The 26,443-nt window shown below is 42.8% G+C and overlaps 1 protein-coding gene across 1 annotated transcript in view; it reads right to left on the bottom strand.

The window, feature by feature from the left end:
• LOC146607998 (transcription activator GLI2.L-like) overlaps positions 1 to 25,404 on the bottom strand; it is an 80,136-nt gene extending 54,732 nt beyond the window's left edge. Inside the window, exon 1 of the mRNA XM_085347228.1 lies at positions 25,305 to 25,404. Coding sequence (XP_085203354.1) covers positions 25,305 to 25,404 — 100 coding nt within the window. The remainder of the gene's footprint in view (positions 1 to 25,304) is intronic.
• Positions 25,405 to 26,443: the final 1,039 nt, after the last annotated feature.

The following is a 26,443-nucleotide window of genomic DNA, read 5'->3' as shown; positions in this document are numbered from 1 at the left end:
GGGAGAAAGGAGTCAAGAAAAGGAGACAAAGCTGCAGGGAGCTGACTTTCTAATCCTGATTAACACTTTCCCACTGCTTCAGGAGCCACACACACTCAGTGCAAACGCTGCAGGTCAGGAAGTTTGGATTCACACAAACTCCAACAACTTTGCCTCTGATCAGTGTCTTGAACACACAGAGGGGGAATTACAATGCAGAGCAGAAAATTACAGGACCCAGACGTCCACAGCTCGATGACACGTTAGAACCCCCCCCCATAAACCACTCCCTGACTTGAGTTTAGTTTAGAAGGCCTGCTTGGCTTGTAATCGAGCAAAACGAAGCAAAGCGTTTCACAAACTTTGCCATGAAGCTTTAAACAGAGGAAAAATTACACCCTATGAGACCCGAGCATGCAGGAGGACCCGCCTGCATTCACTGTCTCCTTCTCTTCGCTCTGACTTTACAGCACAAATCAGCCTGGGTTTATGGCTCAAAGGGAGGTGGGCTGATGTTAACATTTTGGGTAATTTTTCATCAGGTTATATTGCTTGCTAAAGCTCAGCCATCTACATGTAGTGTCTCAAGCATGCTTCCCCAAATCAAACTGCCTGTTGCTACAGCTGAAAACATTCCCAAAATGTTCATCATTTAACATATCCCACATCTCATACATCTTAAAAACCCACAGGCCTTTAAAGCTTTGAAGATTTCTACCAATAACCCAAACCAGCTCAAAGACTGTGGTGAAATTTTTGAGGAGAACGGCTTCCAGGAAATTTCAAAGCAGGTGATTCCACTAAACTGAAAATTCATTCATAACTCAGGGTTAATCCCAGTGTTACTTAAGTCCTGCTTCAGAGCGGATCCCTCTGACCTTTTTACCTTAATAGTGGATCTAAAATGATCTTTTACGATGGGAATTCAAAGAAACCGTTGCGTGAAGAAGCCCCAGGTCACAGTTTTTTAAATCTGCAGAAATTTGATGTGTATCAGTCAGAACTTTGACCTGATTGGATAATCTGATATGCTTTGACCTACAGACGTGACACAATGAAGAAGAAAAAGAAGAAGAAGAAGAAGAAGAAGAAGTAGAAAAAGAAGAAGAGAAGCTACCAGAAGCAGCTTTATTGTGTCTGCAGTTAGGTTGCATGCCAGCGCAAATCCCCGCTGTCATGAAGCTATTTGTCCGTGAGTAAAGACAGCTGCTGGATCACAGAAGGATGAGAGGGAAGGTTGGATTTTATGGGGAATGAAGAGAAGTTGATTAAACATTTGTTCTGGATAGATTTTAGGAAGAATAAAAGTCACGAATCTCCAGCTGAGAAAGGCCAAACTGCTTTTCCTCTAACCTGCCCTGCATCTCTGCATCACCTAGCGGAGCTCACAGTCAGAAATCAGAGTTCATGATAGTCAAAAACGGCCAAATCTCATCTTTGTGCTCTTTATTTTTTTGGTTATTCATCACAGTTATCGTCTTGTCATTAGCAACTAAAACTCTGAGCAGGTGCAGTAATTTAGTTTTCCTACTGGCTAAATTACATGAATTTATGAGCATGTGAGTCTGCAGGAGGAGGTCGGGGTGGATGGTGGGTGCACAAACCTAACAAATTCATGCTAAAGATCAGAGTTCAGCTCTTAAAGTTGATGTGCAACAAGCAGATAAAATCACTGGTAAAACTCATCATGTTTGCTGACAGATGTAAGTAAACCAGGCCAATACTGATGCAGTAACAAATAGTCCTGTAGTAACTGGTCAGTTCCAAGTTGGCTCGCTTTTTGAATAACCCGGCAAAACAACTGGAGTAACAAACCAAACCACTACTGATTTTAGAGGACGATGATAGGTACACAGCTATCAGTCAACAAAGCCAATATTTATCCATTACCGATACTTGGCCATTATATCAGTAGATCAAAATCTAAAATTAAATGAACAATACGTATATTTTTTTATTTAATTTATGATTCTTGTTTTTATTTACTTTCCCTTCTGCCTCAGTTTTTATGTATATATTCTTATATTTATTCAGTATTTCTTAAGAGTAAGAAAGATTTAGTTACATATCTTTATTATTTTTTAATACACGATTCATTTATTTTTATTTACTTAATTGCTTTATTTGTTGTTTTTTTATTGCCCAGTTTTCATTTTCCTAAACTTTATTTCTGTTTAACACCTTCAGAATGCCACTGTGGAGGATGTCATTTAAAGTTAGTCATGAAGCAAATTAAAGCATTTCAAATGTCACATTTTGAATTAATTGATGCCATGGGTGATGTTTAATGTATATCTTTGATGTGTTTAAGGAAATTACACTATTTTCATTAAGTGTTTTATTTTACTTTTTGACAGCTGTATTCTTTCATAATTGGTCATTTTTTAAAAGCTGTCAAATTGTAGTAATTTCACTTTCCACAGCTGGAAATGCTCCTTCAGCCATGTCTATTGACTAAACACCCAGCTAGATTAGTACCTAGGATGGGAATCAAACCTGTGACCTTCCTCTATCAGAACAATGATCCCACCGTTCTTTAATAACTGACTCTACTGGATGCACTCAAACAGCTGCAGTAACAATACACCGAGCTCCTCAGCAGAGTGTAGTATTGATCTGCATCAGGCCTCTCCCCCTCCATCTCATCCCCAGTGGGCGACCTCTGACCTGCACAATTCAGTCTGCTGAATGGAAGCTGCGTGCTCCACAAAGCCCAGCGAGCAGCGCAGTGTGTAAAGATAAAGTGCCTAGCTTAGAGGAGGAGAAGAAGAAGAGGCCGCCTCACACAATGAGAGCACAATTAAACGCTGACTCGCACCTCATCTCGACCTGCCTCAGCGAATCGTAACGGGACAAAAGCACGGGAATTGGAGGGATCAAGTGCACCATTTCAGACCAAAAAAATAGCTCCTCTTTAAAGCATATGCAGACAACAAAAAAATTTTTAAATCGTCGCAGTGATTCATCTTAAAAGTCCTGACTAATGACTCATGTTTGGACTTATTAAGAAAGAGCTCTAATCTGCATATTTCCTGACCTTATTTCAGGCCCAGTTTGGCCTGGTTTGGTGGCTAATTAGCTTGAGAAAACACCACCAATGGTGAGAAGACAAAGCACATCAGGACAACAATTAGTCCAAAAAAAAGCTTCCTGAATAAATTAGAGCCAGAAAAAACAGATACAGGAGAGGGTTACAAACTTCACCTTTTATATCAATTTTGATGAGATTAACCTCAAAACACTGTCATTAGTGTCAGCTAGGGTCTAGTATTACACTTGGTGGATGTGAAGAGGTTTAAGTTTTCTGTAAAAGTGGAGGGCGGTGAAGTTGAGCTTTAACATTCAATTTCTGTGTGATCACAACAGGAGAGAAGAGGAGTTAAGTCAAGCAGGTCAATCTGCTCCCACCTCCAGCTCCGGGAGTCTAGGGAAGCAAAAGGGAGCTAAAATAAAAGACCTGTTAACAGGTAGAGTACCATAGTTTATGAGCAGCATCTGAGCCTGTAGATGACAAACAAATTCATGCTAAAGATCAGAGTTTAGCTGCTAGAATATTGTTCATGATGTCTGCTGATATTTGACCGATATCAGTAAAGTGGGCCGATATTTAGCCGATATCAATACAGTGTCCTTCCAACAAATCCTCCAGATGTTAATCACTTACAAGTTGATTCACTTTTTGAGTAATCCTGCCAAACAAACAGAGAACCCAACAACACCCTGCTGAATTGTTTAATTTTCTCAATAAAAGAGGAGGATGGTGGGTGTACAGATATAAGTCAACTAGGCCAATATTTAACCAATACCCATATTGTTTTTTATATATATATATAAATCAGTCCATCTCTAGCAAGAAAAACACATCCAAAATCAACAACAAAATAAAAAAAAACCCAAATGACCAAATTTTGAAATAAGTAAATTATTAGACCAAAAATTCATTCATTTGATTAGTCGTCATTAAGTGTGTGCTAGTATTTAGCATCACATGTGGCGGATGTGAAGATGTTGAACCTGTAGACATGGAGAACGGTGAAGCTGAGTTTTAACATTTAATTTCTGTGTGATCACTACAGGAGAGAAGAGGAGTTAAATCTAAACAGTTTGTCATTCAGGAGTTAATCTGCTCCCACCTCCGGCTCCTGGAGCGCAGGGAAACAGCAGGGTGGGTGTAATGGCATGTTTCTTACTGACGGGGAAACTGGATCATGGATCCTCCTGAAAGCACCGCCAGCTCGGGAGGAAACACGAGCCTAAGTGACCACGAGGGCTGACACGAAACCACTGCATGCAGCCTCCCGCCCACGTTCACAAAGAGGCCTCCCCACTCTCCCCAATCCCCTCAGGCGAGCTCTCGTTTCCTAATCACGGGCTTCCCCTCCGTCTCTCAGATTGCTCTGTAAGTCCCTGAGCTTTGCTCTGCCAGGAGGATCAATCAGGACGATCTATGAGTGATGACGGGCTCACAGAGCTAATAAAGGTTGTCTTAGCAGGCGTGATTTTGGTAAATTTTCTTCGTCTGTTAATGCTTTTTAAACACAGGTGGTTAACATATACAGGGAGTGCAGAATTATTAGGCAAATTAGTATTTTGTCCACATCATCCTCTTCATGCATGTTGTCTTACTCCAAGCTGTATAGGCTCGAAAGCCTACTACCAATTAAGCATATTAGGTGATGTGCATCTCTGTAATGAGAAGGGGTATGGTCTAATGACATCAACACCCTATTTCAGGTGTGCATAATTATTAGGCAACGTCCTTTGGGTCAAAAGAAGGACTTGACAGGCTCAGAAAAGTCAAAAATAGTGAGATATCTTGCAGAGGGATGCAGCAGTCTCAAAATTGCAAAGCTTCTGAAGCGTGATCATCGAACAATCAAGCGTTTCATTCAAAATAGTCAACAGGGTCGCAAGAAGCGTGTGGAAAAACCAAGGCGCAAAATAACTGCCCATGAACTGAGAAAAGTCAAGCGTGCAGCTGCCAAGATGCCACTTGCCACCAGTTTGGCCATATTTCAGAGCTGCAACATCACTGGAGTGCCCAAAAGCACAAGGTGTGCAATACTCAGAGACATGGCCAAGGTAAGAAAGGCTGAAAGACGACCACCACTGAACAAGACACACAAGCTGAAACATCAAGACTGGGCCAAGAAACATCTCAAGACTGGTTTTTCTAAGGTTTTATGGACTGATGAAATGAGAGTGAGTCTTGATGGGCCAGATGGATGGGCCCGTGGCTGGATTGGTAAAGGGCAGAGAGCTCCAGTCCGACTCAGACGCCAGCAAGGTGGAGGTGGAGTACTGGTTTGGGCTGGTATCATCAAAGATGAGCTTGTGGGGCCTTTTCGGGTTGAGGATGGAGTCAAGCTCAACTCCCAGTGTCACGGACCCAGCTCTGGAGGACTCGGGGTCCGTGAGCAGTTTTGACTGTTGATATTGTTGTTATTATTATTTTGGTGATGTGTGTGTTTTTCTGCACTGTGCTGTGTTAGTCTGTGTCCCACTCATATGTATAGGCAGGGTATGGGTGTGTATGTCTGCGGGTGTGGCTGGAGGATGGAGCTCAGCCACCTGCAGGCCTGAGGGGTGTGGCCCTGCGGAAGGACTGGCCACACCTGAAGTTCATGCCACACCTGTTGGTGATCAGGGCTCGTCGGGGGAGCTACTTAGGAGAGAGTTGGAGCTCCCACCGGCGCGGGATCATTAAGCTAAGACTCCAAGTCAGTGTGTAGCATTAGGAAGTGCTGATCGTGTGTGTGCGCGCGGGTTCAGTGTTAACGGCTGCTTCTGTATTGTCCTGCAGGTGAAACGAGGGACCAGAAGGGCAGCACGCACAGGGTGTGCAATAACACAACAGCGGGGAGCACGAGCACGAGCACAGACGTCGGAGGGAAGCACGCACACGGGGTTCGAGGGAGCAACGGGGAGTTATTGTGTTTACAGCTTTCCACTGTAAATAAAGAGCACTGTTTGCATCGCAGAGTCTGCGTTTTGGGTCCTCCTTTCCCCACATCCCCACGGTCTGCCAGCGAGACCATGACACCCAGTCCTACTGCCAGTTCCTGGAAGACACCTTCTTCAAGCAGTGGCACAGGAAGAAGTCTGCATCCTTCAAGAAAAACATGATTTTCATGCAGGACAATGCTCCATCACACGCGTCCAAGTACTCCACAGCGTGGCTGGCAAGAAAGGGTATAAAAGAAGAAAAACTAATGACATGGCCTCCTTGTTCACCTGATCTGAACCCCATTGAGAACCTGTGGTCCATCATCAAATGTGAGATTTACAAGGAGGGAAAACAGTACACCTCTCTGAACAGTGTCTGGGAGGCTGTGGTTGCTGCTGCACGCAATGTTGATGGTGAACAGATCAAAACACTGACAGAATCCATGGATGGCAGGCTTTTGAGTGTCCTTGCAAAGAAAGGTGGCTATATTGGTCGCTGATTTGTTTTTGTTTTGTTTTTGAATGTCAGAAATGTATATTTGTGAATGTGGAGATGTTATATTGGTTTCACTGGTAAAAATAAATATGCCTAATAATTATGCACAGTACTAGTCACCTGCACACACAGATATCCCCCTAAAATAGCTAAAACTAAAAACAAACTAAAAACTACTTCCAAAAACATTCAGCTTTGATATTAATGAGTTTTTTGGGTTCATTGAGAACATGGTTGTTGTTCAATAATAAAATTATTCCTCGAAAATACAACTTGCCTAATAATTCTGCACTCCCTGTACGAGTAACCCTTTCACCTTCACTGCTCCACTGCTTCACTTCAGTAAGTAGGTTAAAGCTTCACAAAAGAAGGAAAGAAAAGGGCATTACTGAGAAATAATCTGATTTACAGAAAAAACAGAGGCTAAGAACAATATCTTGACGGCCACAAGGTTAAAGTCAAGGCTTTAAAGCAGGACATGGCTACTGCAGTACTAACGGTTGCATTTTACCACAAAATACAGTGTTTTCCTAAATGTAACAAAGCAGTATTTAGTAACTAAACCAAACCAGTGAGTAGAAAGCCAGTTACATCATGTGTGACCCCTCCTTTAGGTCTCTAAAACTCTCGGTGGCCAATATTGCTACGGCTGACGAACCAACCGCATCTTCAGGATGAGAATGGATCCAAAAAACTAGTAAGTGTTATATTTAATCAGCATCTGAACCTTGATTCTAATAGCTTGACGGGGTCGAGTCCTCTAGAAGTCTATCAGGAAACATCCAAACTTCTCACTCAATTTATGACCACAGAAAAGTGTTTGCTGATGAATTTTATGATCCCAGTTGCATTTAGATCATAAAACCAGGTGATTTTGTGGGTTTGGAAATCTTGTAAGAGAATCATGTGTCTCTCAGTTTCTCTGGTCTGAAAAGATCTTGAAGACTTTTACATCCTACCTCTACAACCCCCACCAGTGTCCTCTGCATATTTCCGTTGGCGGGGGCCTTTGCAGCCCTACAACTTCTACAACTTCATGTTCTGGCAGCCTGTGCCTGTTCACTGAGACCATCCTGTCAGTCCACGTCTTTTTGAACACGATCCTTTAAAGAGTCATTTCAGAGTGTTAGAACTGATGTCCGACTCCAACAAAAAGGCCTCTTAATGAGGCTCTAATCACTTTCATGGGCTTTCAGCGTGTAAACCACTTACTTCAGTGCGTTTACGAGGGAAAATATTCCTCAGCGTTGAGCGGAGAGCCGCGTCATTTGTGGCGTGTTTTTTAACGGTCGCCATGGGTCGCCGGCTTTGCAGCCGAGCGCTAGTGCTAAGAGGGGAAAGTTTGTGAAACGCGAGCCGACTCGCTGTCTCTCAGACCGGAGCTTTAAAAATCCATGAACGTGACAAGCTTGTGCTTCATAAAGATTTATAATCGGCGGGCAAACACCAGACCGTGTGTTTATCCTCATGTGCGAGCTTTGATTTTCTGTGCAGCCCTGCTAATTAGCTGTTATTGCTAATCTCCAGCTGCTTTCTGCAATACTTACAAGGCAATTAGCGTGCCTCTTCTCATTTCACTGTAACTGTGTAAAGAGCGCCGGAGCTCAGTCGGCGGCTGCCTCACAGGACAGAGGTTGTGGCTGTAGGCCCGTCACTACACTCTGTCAACCTGACGTGTCAGGCCTTCACTAACGTGGAAAACATGCTTAGCTTTAGCCTGGAATAACGTGGAATAATTTGATTTTTGTTGATAGATAACGAGGGTAGCAGTCCACATTGGTGGGCAGGTAAAGGTTTCAGGCCGCTGCTGTCTCCATGAGACCTGACCTGAGACGAGCTGATGTGAGGACATGTGGAGGGTGTTTTAAGGTTTACTTTATGCGGTTGGTGTTTGTTTTGGATGGAAAGAGGTCCGGGGATTTCCATCAGCTGGCAGGGAGGGGAAGAAGGGGAGGAAAATGTTCTGCATCTGCAACGTCTCCAATCCCCTCTGCTTTCCTACAGTCACTGTCCCGGTATTTGCATGGTTCTTTACACCACTCTAACCAAAGCACATTTAATTTTTATGGGTTTTAGTTTAGAATCAGACTCTCTGCTAAAGATTTAAAGCACCAGCAGCAGCTAACAGTTGCTACATGAGTTCATTGGACCTGTGGGAGCAGGCTGATTTAAAGCTAGGTCAGATCAGCAGCACATGAGCAGTCTGACCCTGAGCGTTGCCCCGTCGTCTCCTCTCAGGCCTCGACAGAAACGAGGGGCGACATCCGGCTGTGAAACCTTCAACTATAGTTAATGACTGTATTACAATATAAGCAATTGTAACTAGTATAACAGCTTGTTTGGTCACAGCTGAAGTGATTTTAGGAGGTAAAAATAAACCAAAGCATGAACAACATGGTGAGAACACATGCCTTTCACCTTCAGGACGTTGTAGGTTCAGACTTGTGTCAGAAATGAGGCTGCACAGTGTTCTGTATGGAGGAAGGAGTGATTTTTAGATTTATACTCATGAAACAATTCTGAATAAAATGCAGCTAAAATATAAAAAAAATCAAAGGTTTACTTTTTTATGATAATTAATCGTTATGAACAATTTGGTTGGTATACACTGAATGCATACCAATCAAGGTATAAAATTTAATTGGTATGCATAATACTTTTAGCACTTTGGACGTAAATATTTTCTTGAATATAAGATTACCTGACCACAGCTCCAGCTTCCTCCTGTTAAAATGCAGGGAGAAGAATCGAGAGCCTCAAAATTCAATTCATATATATGCCAGTTCACATCAAAGCTGTCTGAAAGAACTTAAATAGGAACACGAACAGTCCTCAGTATTACAGAGGACCCTCTAACAGTCAGATGATCCGCTGTGAGCAGGAGTGAAGAAAGAGACCTCCAACCACCAGCCTCAGCCATCTGAAAGACCTCAAACACAAAATGAAGCAAAGAGAAGACTACAGTTAAAGTCCTGCAGCAGTGGCATATAAACACATGCCAGTGGCTCCTGTTACCCAAAGGAGGCTCCTGCAGTGGACACAGACAAGTTTCTGCCGTGCTCTCAAAAATGTCAGAATCACAGTTTCAAACATAAAGATTTGATTTAATGATCTGATGAAGCTGCAGAAGCATGTTCCTCCTGCCTCATGTTTCAGAGAAACGCCAAAAAAGCTTTTCTGGAAACTATTCAAGTCATTTGGATCATTTTTGAAACGCTAAGACTCGAGGACATATTTCTCAAAAGCCAACAATCACATGTGCATGAGTGCAGGGTTGGGGTCTGCTGGATAATGAGGATTTGTTAATAACTGTATGCTGTATGCTCTCCCCCGACTGCAGCATCACTCCACTTGTTTGTTTTGGCGGTTTACTCAGCTCGCTCTGATATCCATGGTTTAAGAGTGCTTTGCAAATATGGCCTCCACAGTGACATTTACACTGATCCCTCTGTTTGCACTGGGGGTCACAAGTTAAACTAACACACACAAGCAGCATTTCCACATGTTTTCTGTCTGACTTGTGCAGATGTGCCTGCAGTAATGAAAAGAAGTCTGGGTCTTCATCAGCAAGTTCACCGCTACGGCCTGTTTATACACAGTAAGATGGCCCTCCACCACCACCACCACCACCACCACCAGTGTGTTTAGAGGGGATCTGTGGTCAACTTTAGAGCTTCGGAGCAGCTCTGACTGAGCTACAGCTCTCTAGTCTGTGGAGCCCTGGCTTCCTCAGCTGCCTTTGAGAAGGTTTTTATTAAATTAGCATCTAGTTTTACTTTTGGAAAGCTCAGTTTCTTCCAACTTGTGTTGGACTGAATGCTGTTCTGATGAAGATGACTTGTTCCACTGGTGGAAAAATGGTTCATCCCTGTGAATCAAAGCCTCAAACCTGAGACTGATGTAAACACTCAGTTTCAGACAATTTTTTTCTACTCTTGGCTCTGCATGATCTCACAGAGTGGGGGAAATAACTAATAGGGTCACCTCAGACACAGAAGCTCCTCCCATCCTCCTCTGTTTAGGAGTGTCAACCAATCAGGGGGAAGCTGGCTTAAAGTGTGAGGCATTTGAACTGATTTTTTATTTTTCAGAAACAGACAGTGGAGAGTTCAGATGATGACATATTTCTGTGTGCCTCTAAGATCTTAAATCTTAGAGGCACACAGGGAAAAAACTGGGTTATCTATACTGTAGCAGAGACTTTTGCTGATTTAAATATTTTTTTTAAGTAGCATTCAGCGAACCAGAGAACAAATATATGATTTCGTGTCTTTATGTTTTCATTAAAATCAGCGTTTCTGTTTTTGGAAAAAGTCTAATTTGTCTAAAACCCACCAACATCAGCTTGGTCAGGACCGCTTTGATCAAAAGAAGGTTTTATTAATTCTTTCAGCATCAGGATCAATCACCAAAGACATGACAGGAGCAGCTATGGTGGAGGTAGGCTGTGTTTAATAGCTGGATTAGCAGTCTGCATTTACAGTTTGTGTCAGAGTATAAATGCACAGGAAGAAAATAATGGTGCTCTCATACTTAGCATGGAGTATTAATGCAGTCACACTGGAAGCCACCAGGATGACAAGAGTCCAGCTGATAGCTGTAATCAAGTATTTTCAGGATTTACCATCAAGTCATCTCACTGTTCTCCAATATGTGCATCAATACGCTCCTCCTCTGTTTCATATTGGTGTTCATGTCAGGAGGATCCCAGCTTATGTGTTTCTGTGAAGTTTAATCAACTCAGATTTGTTCGCATTCACCTGATTGCACAGACTTTGCATGTGTTGAAAGTTACGGCAATGATGAGTCAGTAAGCCTATAGGTGCTACTGCTGCTCGTGCAGACTACTTTGCAACCCTCCTCCACCATTCCTGCTCTTTCCATGCAGTTTCGTGCTATAATCAGCATCATATTGACTGCAGATATACATAAAAATCTTTTATGACAACAGTGGTCCAAACCAAACTGATTTTCGTGGCTTATCTGTGAGAATTTTGACAGTTCTGCACCTCCCAAACTCCAACCACGGAAGGCGACACATACATTTAGTCATAGCTCTTTCAGCTGAATGGTGACAAAGCAGCTGGTCCCCATGCAAGTGTCTGTGTGCTGAGCCCAGACAAACCTGGGACCTGCCCCCCAAACCTCTAAGGCCACCTCTCAGAGGGGGCGGAGAGCTCATTTGTAGTCTAGTAGATGGGGAAAGGAGGGACACCATAGAGGAGGAGGAGGCGGTGGTGGTGGTTGGGGAGTTTTGGCTTAATCCTCTAAAACATCCATACATCGCTCCCAAGCGCTCACTCCCCACAGTTGTAAATCTGCAGGAATGCAGCCTGTTGTTTTTGGATCCAGTGCAAGGAAAACCTCAGAGTCTCCAGACGTCGCCTGAAGCCTGTGGTTGTATTTTTCAGGGCCGAGAGAGCCTCAGTTACTTTGATCCTCAAGCCCAAAATGCCACTTTCTCAGCTCTGGTTGTGTTAATCTGGGTTTCTCTTTATCTACTGTTTTCTCTGTTAAAAGGAAACTAGACAGGAGATGTTTGATCATCTTTAAGGTGCCAGGAAATGGCCTAAAGAGGAGGTATGAGGCATTAAAAGTGCCAAAGTTTGGTATGGACTTGCCAGATTCCCAGCAGATGTGAGGTGCCGTTCATCCCGTGAATCTAGGCCATGTTTTTACAAGTTTCCTTAATGACTGCTCGCAATTCTGAAAACAACTAACAAGGAAAAATAAGTGCCTGGAAGTAGAATTTCTTTTTTTCTATCCAGCAATCTGTACCCGCCTATAAATAGATGAAATTTGAAAAAAAAAAATTCTGCTTTTACTTCAGTTCGTTTAATCTCGAGGCTCCTCAGACCAGCCGGTCCCCAGAGGGAAACTTCAGATCAAATGGTACGAGGGCATCTTGGAAAGTCATCAAGCTAAATGTTTACAAAGAGCCGCAGAAATGTGTGTGTGTGTGTGTGTGTGTGTAGGAAGCCCATTAGCCTCGATGATTGTATACGCAGCGGGTTCACATGTGGAAATGCAGAGAGCCACTGTGATTACTGGAAACTGTACTGCACTGAGGGGCCGTGCTCAGGGGACACAGAGCCAGATTTGAGGCTTAAAAAGCACGTCTTTTGACACAAATCTGGGAAAACTCTAGAAATTTTTCACAGCTGATCCTGTGAAAAATACCGTACAGAACACTCCTGTAAACACAATAAGTAAACACTCCTGAGTGTCAGAGCAGACACATTCAGGCTTAATCTGAGCTCAGCCCAGCAGGTAACCGTACATTCGAGGCTCTTGGCTCCTTAAAACACATTCTTTGGTGTTGTGTTGGTCATTTGTTCATCTTTTCTTGTGGATTTTCTTTTTGATCTAGTGTTGCTTTTATTCTTATTAGTAACACACCAAGTTTTAATTGAACTGTCTCTTCCATTTGTTTCAATTTAACTTGAAATTTGTCCAAAATTTGTCTAATGTTTATCTCTCTGTATTCCCTGTCACAGCATGTTGCTTTAAAGCTGTGGTATAGACATATTAGTTGAGATAAAGCTCTGGAAAACGATGTGTAGTGACACGGCTGTGACCCAAAGATCCAGAAACACCTGTAATCTGCCCACAATGACTGTGATTGGTCTGTTTAGTTCCAACACTTCCTTATGTGCATTCCCAGCTACTGGTTCTTCTACTTTTACTTGGCAAGTGCAAGGTTGCTGGTTCAATTCCAGTCAGAGACACAATTCCCCTTTGGGTTACATCAGAAGGCCATCTACCTGCTAGAAGGAGCTTCTTCATTGGTTCTTCTGTTACGTTTCAGGTCATTCTCCATAAAGATTCAATGTGGAAGTATAAAGTACACTTTAGGTGTAGCAGCCACATCTGGGCAGCTTTCTGCTGCCCAGATGTGGCTCACATCTGTACAAGACATTTGCTGTTTTTGACCTTTTTAAAAGCCCACAAACCAGCGCTGCTGCGTCAGGTCATTATTTTGATGTCAATGATGCCTACAGTGACAGGATAAAGTAAATTGTACTTATATGGTGTGTGTGTTTCTTTTATCTATTTGAGTACTCAAACTGCTTTTTTATTGCAAGCCTCATTCACACAAGCACCTTTAACATTCACACTGATGGATGCATCGGGGGCGACTCCTGGTTCAGTATAGTGTCCAAGAATATTTCAACATGTGGACAGGAGGAGCTGGGGGATTTGATCAAGTCATCTTCTTCTTATTAGACGACAACCTAGATCACAGGTCCTTCAGAGAGTAATGGTAAATGGCCTGCATTTGTATAGCGCTTTTCTAGTCCCTAAGGACCCCAAAGCGCTTCACACTACATTCAGTCATTCACCCATTCACACACACATTCACACACTGGTGATGGCAAGCTACATTGTAGCCACAGCTGCCCTGGGGCGCACTGACAGAGGCGAGGCTGCCGGACACTGGCGCCACCGGGCCCTCTGACCACCACCAGTAGGCAAACATGGGGTTAGTATCTTGCCCAAGGATATTTGGCATGCAGCCAGGAGGCAGCCTGGGATCGAACCACCGACCTTCTGATTAGTGGCTGACCTGCTCTGCCACCTGAGCTACAGCCAACCCAGAGTGGATAGTGATGTCAGCATGTACAATAGTGCCAGTGCAGTCGTGCCAGCGGTGTACAGTTCACTCAAAAATCAAATATAGATATTTATTCTTTTCCTAATTGGAGAAGCTTGAGCACCATTTCGTTCCATTATATTCAAGTAAAGGCAGACATCTCTATCGCTCACACACAAGTCTAGATCAGGGGTCTGAAACTCATTTTACTTCCTATCTAAACTGATCTCAAGTGGCTAAAGAGTTAACTTTTAGCATAATAACCTCTATGAAAACATTCAGTGATTCCAAGAAGAGCAGAGAAGATTATTTATTATTATAATTTTAACACTGTAAATCCATCCAGTGGGCTGAACTAGGCCCTCAAGCAGGCTGGTTGTAGCCCCTGTGCCAGATGTTTGGCATCCCTGATCTGGATGGATAAAGAGGAACGTTTTTGTAAATAAGTTTGATTTTAAGGGTCACTTTATGATGAAACACTAACAATGAGCTTAGCATGAGCGCTCAGTGTCAGCTCAGCTCATCTGTGCAGCAATCCAGATCTGATGTCAGGGGGCTCTTTTTCTGGCCTCCCCGGGCTGGGCCTCATTTAGACAGAGGCAGAGAAGGAGAAAAGAACTGCCCCCTATTCTTCTTCTTCTTTTGCCTCCTCCTCGCCGTCTTCTCCTCCTACTTCTTCTTCTTCTTCTCAGGAAGATTAGTGGCCGTCCTTTTGGAGTAGGAAGTGGACGCTGAGTTTTTTTTCCCTGTCACATTTTTCTCTGCCAGCGGGCCTGACCCCCTGAGCGCTCCCCGTGCAGCTCGCTCGCCTGCGGCGGGGCCCCGCGCATCCAGCCACCATCAATTACTCACTGTCCACCCGGCCCGATAAAGAGATCTGTCCTTATCACGAACCCCGGCTTGCTTAAAATACTATTTACACAGCCCAGCCACGTCGCCATTCATCTAACGGAGGGAGCTCGGCGTGATCCCATTGTTTCTGCCCAACTCCAGTTTGACTCTGTGACACCCGAGGCAGATGTTTGTATTTGTTAAGCATCTCAAAGGAGGCCGGTTGCTGTCACGGCCAATCAGAGGATTAGTTTAAATCCCTAAAAAAACACACCACTTTAGTGAGGACAAAGAAAAAGTGGCAACTAGTCCCACATTAGTATTGTTTAAAAAAAAAGAGCAATTTTGGTGTTTTAAATCTTAACATTTCTTTATTTTGGCTAAAAACCCAGAAATAACCACCTGCATCGATGTAAAACAAATAAACAATTATCATTTTTAGCAAATTTAAATACATTTCTAGCTAAAAACTGGTTAACTGATCATTTTTCCTGACAGGCTTCCAGAATATATGTGCTCAGGAATGCTACAGCCTATTTAGGTGTGCTGCCCCCTCAACATCCCCCCCCCCCCCCCCCCCCCACACACACACACACACACACCCAGCCTGCCCCGGGGAAGCCGAGGAGGTGCTAAGTACTTAGGCTCCTTCCCGGAGGACCAGCCGGGCTCAGCAGATAGACCTGGGAGGGATCGGATGGGGTGGGAGGCGGTGGGCGCCGACCGCGGCACATCAATCTCCCTCCCGAATGACAAACTCACTCTCTGTAAGATGTATGTCAGGAGCCGCCGAAACCAGTTAATCAAATCATTAGCGGCACCCAGTAGCTTCCTCTGGCCTAGTTTAGCGACACAGACTGAGAGGAAGCGGCGAGCTCCGGCTGAATGCTGCGAGAACAGAGAGAAATCTGCAGCCGGTGAAGGATTTAAAGGTCACATGGTTTTCACGTGTAATAACTCTGGTTTCAGATCAGCTCCGGGGCCAGATAAGAATAAACTAATAAATAAGTACACAACCACCGGGATATGCGGCCTCCATTTTTCTCAGAGCATGTAAAAGGATTTCATACCCACGCTTGCTTTAAAAATGCTCAGGTTCACTGACCAATCCCGACCCTGGAAACAGCAGGAGAGGAGACTGATGTTAGATCGAAACAGCCCTGGAAGAATACTCTAAATACACCAGGAGGAAAAACGGCATTTCCCAAGAATGAACTTTGAAGTCAAAGCAGGAAAAAGTGGCTTGAAGTGATGGATGATGTGGTATCACTGAAATCCTAAGAAGCACCACTAAAAGGACATAGTGGTAAGATTGAATTAGGTGAGCATAGCATCCATAAAAAAACTCATCTCAATGGCACGTCCAGCCACTGGAACTGCAGATTTACAAATACTGTACTGCGAGGAGCATAAATACTGTCTGTATCGGTACAATGACAGCTCATAACCGTAGACAGAGTGTCAGAGTGGGTAAGAACACCTCTTCCACCCTTGTGGTCAACACCGGTGCCCCTCAGGGGTGTGTTCTGAGCCCTCTGCTATACACTCTCTTCACCCATGACTGTATTTCCTCCTGCGCGTCCAATCTCATTGTTAAGTTTGCAGATGACACTACAGTGCTCGGACTTATATCCAACAATGATGAGACAAACTATAGGACAGAGGTGCAACAACTAGAGTCATGGTGCCACGACAATAACTTGGTCTTAAACACCAAAAAGACCAAGGAGATCATTGTAGATTTCCGGAAGAGGGGTCATAACAACCATCTGCCTCTCTTCATTGGCAGTGAGGCGGTGGAGAGGGTGAGCAGTTTTAAATTCTTGGGGGTAACTGTGACCGAGGACCTGTCCTGGGGCAACCATATCACCTCAGTTGTACGGAAGGCCCAACAGCGCCTCTACTACCTGAGGAGACTGCGGAGCGCACACATTCCCAGATCTCTGATGTTGAACTTCTACAACTGTGCCATCAGCAGCGTTCTGACGTATGGATTTCTAGTGTGGTTCCCCAGCTGCACCAAGGCCGATCAGCAAGCACTCCAGCGGGTGGTGAAAGAAGCTGGCAGAATTATTGGAACAAGTCTGCCAGAGATCAGTAATATCTTCCCCACTCGCTGTCTGAGGAGGGTGCACAGTATCCTGCGGGACCAACATCACCCTGCGAGCCACCTTTTCCATCTGCTGCCCTCAGGGAGAAGGTACAGGTCTATACAGGCCAGAACATCCAGACTGGCCAACAGCCTGTATCCACAGGCTGTGAGGCTCCTGAACTCTCTGCCCCCCTCTCACGGACAATAACCATATCCAACTTCTTAATAGCAATGAACTGGTCTGCATTGGTGCATCATATCTTTATTCTCTTCCCCCTCCTGCCCCCCCCCCCCCCCCCCTCTTTCTTAAATAGATAACTATCATATCTGATATCATATCTCACAGTACAATAATATTGAATGGGTTGCATTGTTGTATTTTGTCATGTTTCTCAGGTCTTTGTCTGAATTTCTACGAACATTATTGCTAAGGATTGTCTTATTGCATTGGAGTCACACTGGGTTAAATATGTACACTTGGGTTTTAAGGGGTATTTATTATTTTCTTCTTTTTTTTGGGTTGTATGGAAGCCCCAAACGCAATTTCATTGTTCTTGACAATGACAATAAATAAATAAATACTTAAATACTTAAATACATATGTCGAGGTTTTTCACATTATGTCAGGCTCACATTCCTCAAGAGTTGTCCGCTACTTCCATTCAAACAACGGTTGCAGCTGTATGCTAGCGACCAAAGCAAACACAAGGAGGTTCTTTTTGGTAGGGCTGTTCGATATAACGATATATATCGGATGACGATATAAAAACGTCTATTGTTTCATTTTACGCTATCGTTTGTTTCGTGGTGTCGCAAAATAAACTGTTTACGCCAATATTTTTTCATCGTTTGGATGGTCACTGTAGTGGCTATATTAATTTCTTAAAGTTCTCTCTTTCTCTTATATTTTATATAACCACACTAAGGACGGACATGCACCTGTTTTTATGCGTTGTGGTTAGCAACAACGATGGTAACACCATCGCATGTCCGCTTGTTTATGTTCCACATAAACCTTTCACAATAAAGCTCAAGATCCTGTTGAGACTTTTCAAAATAAACAGAATCACGTGAAGAGCAGATTATTTACGGATGAGAATTAAAAAAGAGCTGCCAGGTGCTAAAAAATAAACCTTAGACTCAAATGTTAGAACAGGCTTTTCCCCCGCAGCACGCCGTGTAATAAATACTCACAAAGAAATCGGCGGCCGTCACAACTTATGTCTAAAAATGTATAGTTTCATGCATCGGTTAAAACACTCGACTCCAGGTACATGACGCGCAGCTGGAAACACTTCCCGCAAGTCGAGCTGCCCGAGATTCACATAATTTACAGAAAATGTTACATTTTTGTGATTTATATCGTTATCGGGACGATAGAATTCTTATATCGGGATATGAGAGTTTGGTCATATCGCACAGCCCTACTGAGTGGTCTGTAGGCCACTCTTGTTTGCAAGGAAAAACCTGTCCTATGGGCATGTTCTTGGAAGCCATTGTGTACCTACTTTTTAAATTCTTCATAACGTATTTCGTGGTGACGTACGGTTACATACGGTTACATGCGGTTACGTGCGGTCATGTGCGTTTTGTGGCACAAGAAAGAAATGCAAATGGGGAACATCAGCAAGGCTGCAAGGCAGAAAGACTTCTGACCAAATAATCTAAGTACTGACATGTGACACCGTTGCTAATACGGCTGCACTGGCTCCCCATTGAATTCAGAGTCCATTTTAAGATTCTGGTTTTGCCTTTTAGAGCTCTTCATGGACAAGCACCAGCTTACATTTTTGAACTTCAACAGCCCTATGTCCCTCGCAGGTCGCTGAGGTCATGTGATCAGGGCCTACGGCATATCAGGCTGAGAACTAAGGGAGACTGAGCTTTTGCCACCGTGGCCCCCAGACTGTGGAACTCTCTGCGTCTAAGCTTAAGATCTGTGGACTCAGTAGTGTCTTGTAAAAAACAACTAAAAACTAATTTTTTTAGAATTGCATTTGGTTAACTTTATATCTGTTTCATGCAAAGTTTGATTTAAATTGGTTTAGACTCGTTAAGGAAGCGAGCTAATTTTAGCTAGAAATTTTACCTAAAAATCTGAACCGATTGCAGCAGCTAGCTAGGCTGCAATCTACCCAAATTTGCTATGGAGCCACATCAGCATTAGTATTTTTGCTCTTATGTGGAGTCTTATCATGCTTGGAGACAGTTGTTTGGTGGCGTTAGTGATTAGTAGTCTGCATTCTAAGCTATTTTTAGCTAGTATTGCTAACAGTTTTTGAATACCCTAAAGGCATAAAGGTGTTAAAAACAATGCACAGAAGTGTATGTTATGTATTACGCATAAAACTCCTTTTAATTTTAAATGGAGTGTTATTAATGTAGTTAACAAGGTAGGCACTGCTTGGCTCCTTTGATCCTAATGGAGGTTTTCCAGTTTATATTCACAAACTGGCCAGACTGGATGACTTTCAGGTAGTATGGGAGCCTTTATGGATCAAGTGTGCCTTTAATGTGTTTCCTCGACTACCTGAAAAAAGGCAATAACTCTAAATTTAACAAAATCACATTTCAGCTCAGCCTTCATAAAATGTCTCTGAACATATATGTATATAAACAGGCGGGGGGGATTTTACTCCTAATCCGGGGTGACTTTAATCCTCCGAGGCCCGCGTCTACAAACTGACACATACATCAATAAAAGCTTGGTGGCTTCTTTGTCATTTTCGCACATTTCTTAGTAATATTTCCCCCTCTAAATACCTCCAGTTATGAGAATGGGCCTGAAATCATAGAGGTCCCAGAGTTGGCGTAAATCTGCGTGCCGTGGCCCGGCCTGTATGAGCAGACAGATGCGTGCTGTCAAAGGAAATACAAGCACTCATTTGAATCTATTAACTGGGCAGCAGAGCCTCGGGCTCGGCCAGGCGAGGAGAGGGGAGTTCATATTTTTTAAAATTATTTAAAACCCCGCTGCTGGGGCCGAGTGTTGGTAAATGACAGCAAACTTTGGTCCAGGAGCCGCCATGCCAGAGTTTTATTTTATGTTTCACTCTAAAAAAAACAAATCTCCTGAAGGGGAAGGCGAGGGGGTAGGGCGGATCATCAAACAGAGCAGATAGGAGCGTCTGGAGCACCTGGGTCCATCCTAATTGACTCGGAGCGTGGCGTCCCCACTTTTTAAACAAAGTGACTCTCACTTGAGCTTCATTATATGCGCACCCCATTTCCATAGGCCTCTGGGAACGGGACCCGGGCCGCTCATGTAAAATAAATGACCGCTCCATGATAAATGGTTCTATTAGCAATCCAGATTGTTAAACTGTGATATAACAGATCGGAGAGGGAGCGCGGGGGCCCATTCATTTTCCTCCCTTCTGCACCCGTACGCGGCTGTAAATAGCTTGTTTTTATGTGTAAATAACATATTAAAACTCGGCATTAGCCATGTCCTTTGATAGAGAGGAAATTGTTCTAAATAAATAACGCGGGACGGGAATATAAAGCAGGGCGGGCTGTTATGGAGCCGAGGCTCAGAGGTGGGCATGACTTAGGTGACAGGAATGCTGCAGACAGCAGTAAAGCATACGCTGCCAATAAAAGACGCCGAACAGCAGCCGTATATCCTCCACTTTTCCCAGCTTTGTTTGGAAATACGCTCTCAGGTTCAAGGACCTCGGCTCATCTGCCTCCCTCTCATGCTGCATATTGACTTATCAGGAGCTGGCAACAGGAATAATAATGCATATTACCACGATAAGTAATTGCTCTGTCCCGACGCAGTGGCAGACGGTTGTGGTTTTTAGCACCGAGGCTGGATATCTGATTGGTGGAGACGGGCAGCGGGCTGGAGAATCGAAGCTTCTTGTTTATTTAAGATTAAAACACGAGGCTGATAGGGAGGAAGAGTTATGGAGAGACGTTTTATTTTAGGTAGGAAGAAGATTAAAAATGGCTACATATAAATATACAATAGTGCAGGCTTATTAAAGTTCAGCTAAAGCTGTGTTGAGGGTCAGAGGAGTTCATGCAAAGCGGGCTTATTCTGGATGAAAAATGGAGCTTCTCTTTCATTTTTCTGCAGCAAACTGCAGCTGTACCAGTAATCTTTCTCGAAGACTCAAAGTCGATTTTCTCTATTTAAGACTTTAATCTGACAGATCTTTGAACAAAAAATAATAATAATCAAAAGACATTTTAGAGCAGGGATGTCAAATACCCACTGGGCCAAATACAATCTGGCCCAGTGGGTGGCTCTAAAAAATTAAAAATGCAAAGAAATAGGACATCAATTTGGCTTTTCTCATTAACAATGAAGTATCTTGAGTTTTACAGCTTTCTTAAGACCCCATTGCTTTGAGCACCAGTGTTGATGTCATCACACAGCCACATCCATTTATACTTGCAGTTACCATTCTGTTGTACATTTACAATGACAATAATGAGCAAGTCTACTCGATTCTATTCTATTCTATTCTATTCTATTCTATTCTATTCTATTCTATTCTTATGGTGCTTTTGTGGCAACAGCAAAATGCTGGAGGTGACTAAAATCAAATTGGAGCTTGTACCAGTAGATGTGATGTCGTTTTTGTTGTAAATGTCAACAAAATAATAATGACCTCAGTCACACAGGCCTAGAGATCAATTCGCAACTATCTGGCAACCACTGGTCATGAGGGAAAAATGTTTTTTTCCTGAATTGGTTGGTGACAGGTTGCTAGCAGTCACATACTGAAATTGATTCCAAAGAGGGATACGGTGCGGCACTATTTGCTTCTGTCGGTAGTAGATTGCTACGGTTGCTATAGTTTGCACAGAAGATGTCAACTTGTCTAGAAACACTTGCCAACTGGTCTCTGAGTTGTAATGAAACTGAAAAGTGGAACACAAAATGTTCCACTTGTTAGGTTTGCAAACTACAGGCTGGCACAGCATCCGCGCTAGCAATTGTAAAGAGGTTTCTGGTGCCGCAACTATTCACCTTTCCTCTTACGACTGATGGCTGTTTAATTGGTCGGGCTTGAAGTGGTGATTTGTGTGGTTGGTAAAAGCTCCTAGTTGTTGTTTTTTTCACTTTAGATGAATCGCCATGTATCAGAAATGTCCTGTTTTTATACTCACAGTCCACAGTTAAAATCTGGACATATTGGAATTATAGATTATCATTGTAGTTTTATTTATGGGATAATGAACTGCCAACTAAGCTAGGTACTGTTAGCTGGGAACTCGCTGAGAACTGCAGTCTTTCATCAAATATGCTTAAAAAAAGCAGTAATGTCACAGTGGCTATGTTCATGTTTTTACTTTCAGTTTCTGGGTCTGACATGCAGTACGATCCCCAGTCTCCTGGGTGAAAGTCCGAGAGTACGTTTCCTTAAGTGCCCAGATGCCTACCCTACATATTGAAAGAATAGGCTAAGGGTATACCCAGTGTGTAAAAATGTGTGTCCAAGTGTTGGCCATAAGAAGAAAGCGTGTGGTTTTATTAAAATATTAAAGAAGTCCACGTCCAGAAATGGAGCGCCATTCACTTGAACCCAACATGTAGTCTCATATGAACAATTAAAGCTGTATTTCTTCATCATTGTGGCAGGCCACCAAGTTCTCCATTAATAAAGAGAAGAAATGTCACCAAATCACTGGCTGTATTTACATTTCAAACGCGGCCCACTCTGCATCCACGTCAGAGCTGCTCCACCAGGCCTTTTTTTTTCATCCCTTTTATACACTGGCGGTAAGAACAAGGTCTTTTAACCTCATTATCGAGAGCTTTCATCACACGTTCACTGACATCTTTAAAACATGCATCTCTTTCTGCCTCTCATGTCACTTCACGAGACATTCATCATGAAAATACCTCAGCAGGTGGTTCATGTAGTTTAAATGTGGCTCAGCTGAAGGTACTCACACAATTTCATCTTCTTCTTTTCCTTATTTTCTGTCATTAATACAACGTTGGATTAAACATCACTGAAGCTTCAGAAAAGCAGATACATGTATCTAAAAGTAACCATTGTTATTTTTACTTCTGTAGTCAGCCAGTCAGAAGAAAGCAGGTTTTTAGGGAGTTGGACCCTAAAGATTCATGAGATAAAATGGCTTGTCTTATAAGATGAAGTTGAACGCCAGTATAAGCTGATTCAGTTAATAACTGCCTCTGCTGCTGTTGGAGGTTGGAAACTGTACTACTGTCGGTCGAAGACAGAGGAAGAGGAGAGGGGAGAGGCATGTTAGGAGATAGTGAGAGAGAAGGAAAGGCAGGAGTGTGGAGGTGAGAGTAGAGACCCCCCAATTCGAAAAGCCAAAAGATGATTTCCAATTTCATATCTAAACCTGTAGCTATACTAACTCATTCAATCTGTTTTATACAGTCTGGGTAAAATGGCTCACGTTTCTATGGCCAGTGAAACCAAGATTTGAGGTAATAATTGAACGTCTCTGCAAATCTCAGTTACTTTAAGCTCTAAAAGAAAGTTAGCAAAGTGGAACTGTAACAAGGCTGAATAATTTTATATAAATATAATTAAAATGAAAATATTGATTGATTTTATGCATTAATGGGACCCCCCCCCCCCCCCCCCAAAAAAAAACAACAAAAAAAACCAATAAAAACAATAAAAAAAAAACAATCTGGCTAGTAAAAATGTCCAGCTATCACCTCATCCTAACTCACTCATCTTTGCTCATATCCAGTCTTCCTGCAGGGACCTGTACACATTAATACAGGCTGAGCATAGACTGTGGTTTATGAGTTATTAGCAGATCCACATTATATTATAAGACAAAAGTGAAGTGCAGTGATTCTGCTTTCATCCAACAGGATGTGACTGCAAACAGAAGTCTCATTATTAGACGTCTATAGGAACGTGAGCCTACTTCTCACATTAATTATGAGCTCAGTAAATATTTTCCGGATGTCACTCAGGACCTAATAGTCACTCAGACAGGAGCAACTCGAGGTTCAGTATTTTGCCCAAAGATACTTTAACACGCACAGAGAAGTTGGGGATCGAACCACCATCCTTCAAAATACGATTACCGGACAACCTCCTCTACCTCTTGACCCCATCCAGTTTTAGGTTGTGTTGTGTTAAAATATAAGACGTACGAAATAAGTAATACAATACAAACACAACAATTAACTTACTGTTGAGTTTCCTGATAGAAAAAACTTGCACAAAAGGTTTTGTGCTTAGTTCTAGTTTGTAGTTTAACCCACATTCACTGCAATAACGTTGGCGTGACCAAGGCTTTCAGTTTGACCTCGGATTTGTGGTTTAAACTGGTTTAACTAATCATTATTATTAATTTCATCAAATTATTCCTGATAATCACATGAGTACAAATAAAGCCCATTTTCTGAATGGGCTTTATCAAGTCCATATAGTTGCAAAAACACTGTGAAAGGTAAGGCACAGGCAGGTTAAACACTTAATTCATTGAATTATTAAAGATTAACTGTTGGAAAATGATAGGAAACCAACTCCATTTCCTCTACGTCTCTATTCAAACAACACACTGAGTTATAATATCCAATAAAACTTGACAAAATACAAGTTGTACTAACTAGAAAATCCTTTGTGATTTGGCGAGGTGCTGACTTTTGGGCCGCGTTGCCAGCTTTGTCGCCTCTTTACCAGTTAATGAGTGTTTCTTTATAATGGCAGGCCACCAAGTCCTTCATGAATGAGTAAAAATGTCACTAAATCACACGTTTAATTTGCATTTCAAAGCCAGCCCATCGGCTTGCATCTTTGTCGATCTCTGAAGCTCCGTGTCGTCAGCTCCACTTTTTTTTTTTGCCTTTATACTCTGGAGGTAAGAACAAGGTCTTTGAGCCTCATTATGCCAAGCTTTCATCACACGTTCGCTGACATCTTTAAAACATGGGTTCTCTCTTTCTGTCTGTCCCTCCCTTGTGAGACAGCATCGGTGCTACTCTTCATTTAGTTCAACAACACAAACATTCACCTGCCCCAACACCCCCTCCCCACCACCACCACCTCTCTTGTTATCCACTCATCAGCGTTTACAAATGGTGCCACACTCCTTGACTGTAGACACTGGGCCTTGATGCCCATTAATGATGCTCATCTGAGCATTGTCTACTTAGGATTCCTATCAGACATCTACTGTAAGTCACCTCTGACTGCTGCTAGTATCTAAGGAGAGCCACGAGCATCAGCTCCCTAGTTGGCGCCTTGTCTTTGAAATGTATATTTCATCACTTGGTTTGCTCCCCTCTTTGCCCCCTGGCTGAACACTTGGGAGACCTCGGTTCACAGCGTGGCGAGGCCTGATGCTGGGCTCCAAACTCAAATTCAGTCACTGGTTTAAGGAGAAAGTTTTAAGAAGTGCCTTACCTCTGGTCTCTGAGGGTGAGGGTTTCTTTGGGAGGTCGGTGAATCCGCTACCGTCCATTTTGTCTTTTTTATCTGTGGCTCTCTGTGGTGAAGTCTCCATGGTCGAGAGCTGCAAAAGCAAGAGGAGACAAAAAGAGGTGTTAGAGCCGACCAAGTTGAGCACACTCGAAAGAAAGTGTTCATTTAGGCCAGGAAAAGGACACTCCACAAACACTCTGGAAGCACTTAAGAGTACTTAGAGGTTCCTGAAAAATACCCAAAGAGAGCCTTTTTAGGCCAAGACCTCAAAATGGAACAGCAGCTATATTAAATAAATCTTTTAAAGTAGTTTTAATACATGTCTAACAAGTTAACCTCTTTACATCGACCAACATAACCAAGTTCTGTTATGGTTCTGTTAATATCAACCTCTTTTTTTATGAAGTTTCCACCTCCAAGCAGAAATTTCACTTTAAAATCAGCACAAATCGACATATAAGATATTATTTGAAAGATAACCCATTCAAAAAACTCTGGACTCTTAATTTCTGAAGATGTTTTTTCAGCACCTTAAAGCTTTGCCAGCATTTTGGTTGGACAGTACATTTATAATTATATGGAAAAAATTACTCTTAGGGGGGCAAATGCACAAACGCACTGTGCAGCCAACACACTGTAACTTATGGACCTCCATCGATGACCCTGACAGGGCTGTACGCCGAAATGCATCAGTCAAACAATACAGTTCTTTGACTTCTGACTCTTCACTGAGTCTCTTAACCCGTAGTTGGAATTAAACTGTGTTGGACTGCAAGAAGTGATCGTAATACACAAATCAAAGCTCACTATATCATCTATAGTTTCGTGAATTTGGGGAAATATCATCAAATATTTCCTTGAAGAAGAAAAAGTTGTGAATGATCTGTGAATGAAGGTGCTGCTATAAAATCTGAACATAAACCATCAGCTAGTTCCACTTGGTGCTGTGATTGGCTCAAAGCCAAGCACCATTCGTTAGTCACCCACGAAGGGGTGAGATAATCTCACAGAGCACCAAGCAAACATGTCAGAGGATTTTACGATGAGCAGCAGCTCACTTCACGAGATTTTTGTCTTTTCGCAAACTCTCGCTATTCACGACTCAATCTGCTCCACTGCCA

Source organism: Diplotaxodon limnothrissa, linkage group LG23, assembly GCF_057381915.1.
Source record: "Diplotaxodon limnothrissa isolate DT_005_m linkage group LG23, D_limnothrissa_male_GT1.1, whole genome shotgun sequence".
Taxonomy (NCBI): Eukaryota; Metazoa; Chordata; class Actinopteri; order Cichliformes; family Cichlidae; genus Diplotaxodon; species Diplotaxodon limnothrissa.
The sequence above is the reverse complement of the archived record's forward strand: the minus strand, read 5'-3'. Positions and strand labels throughout refer to the sequence as shown.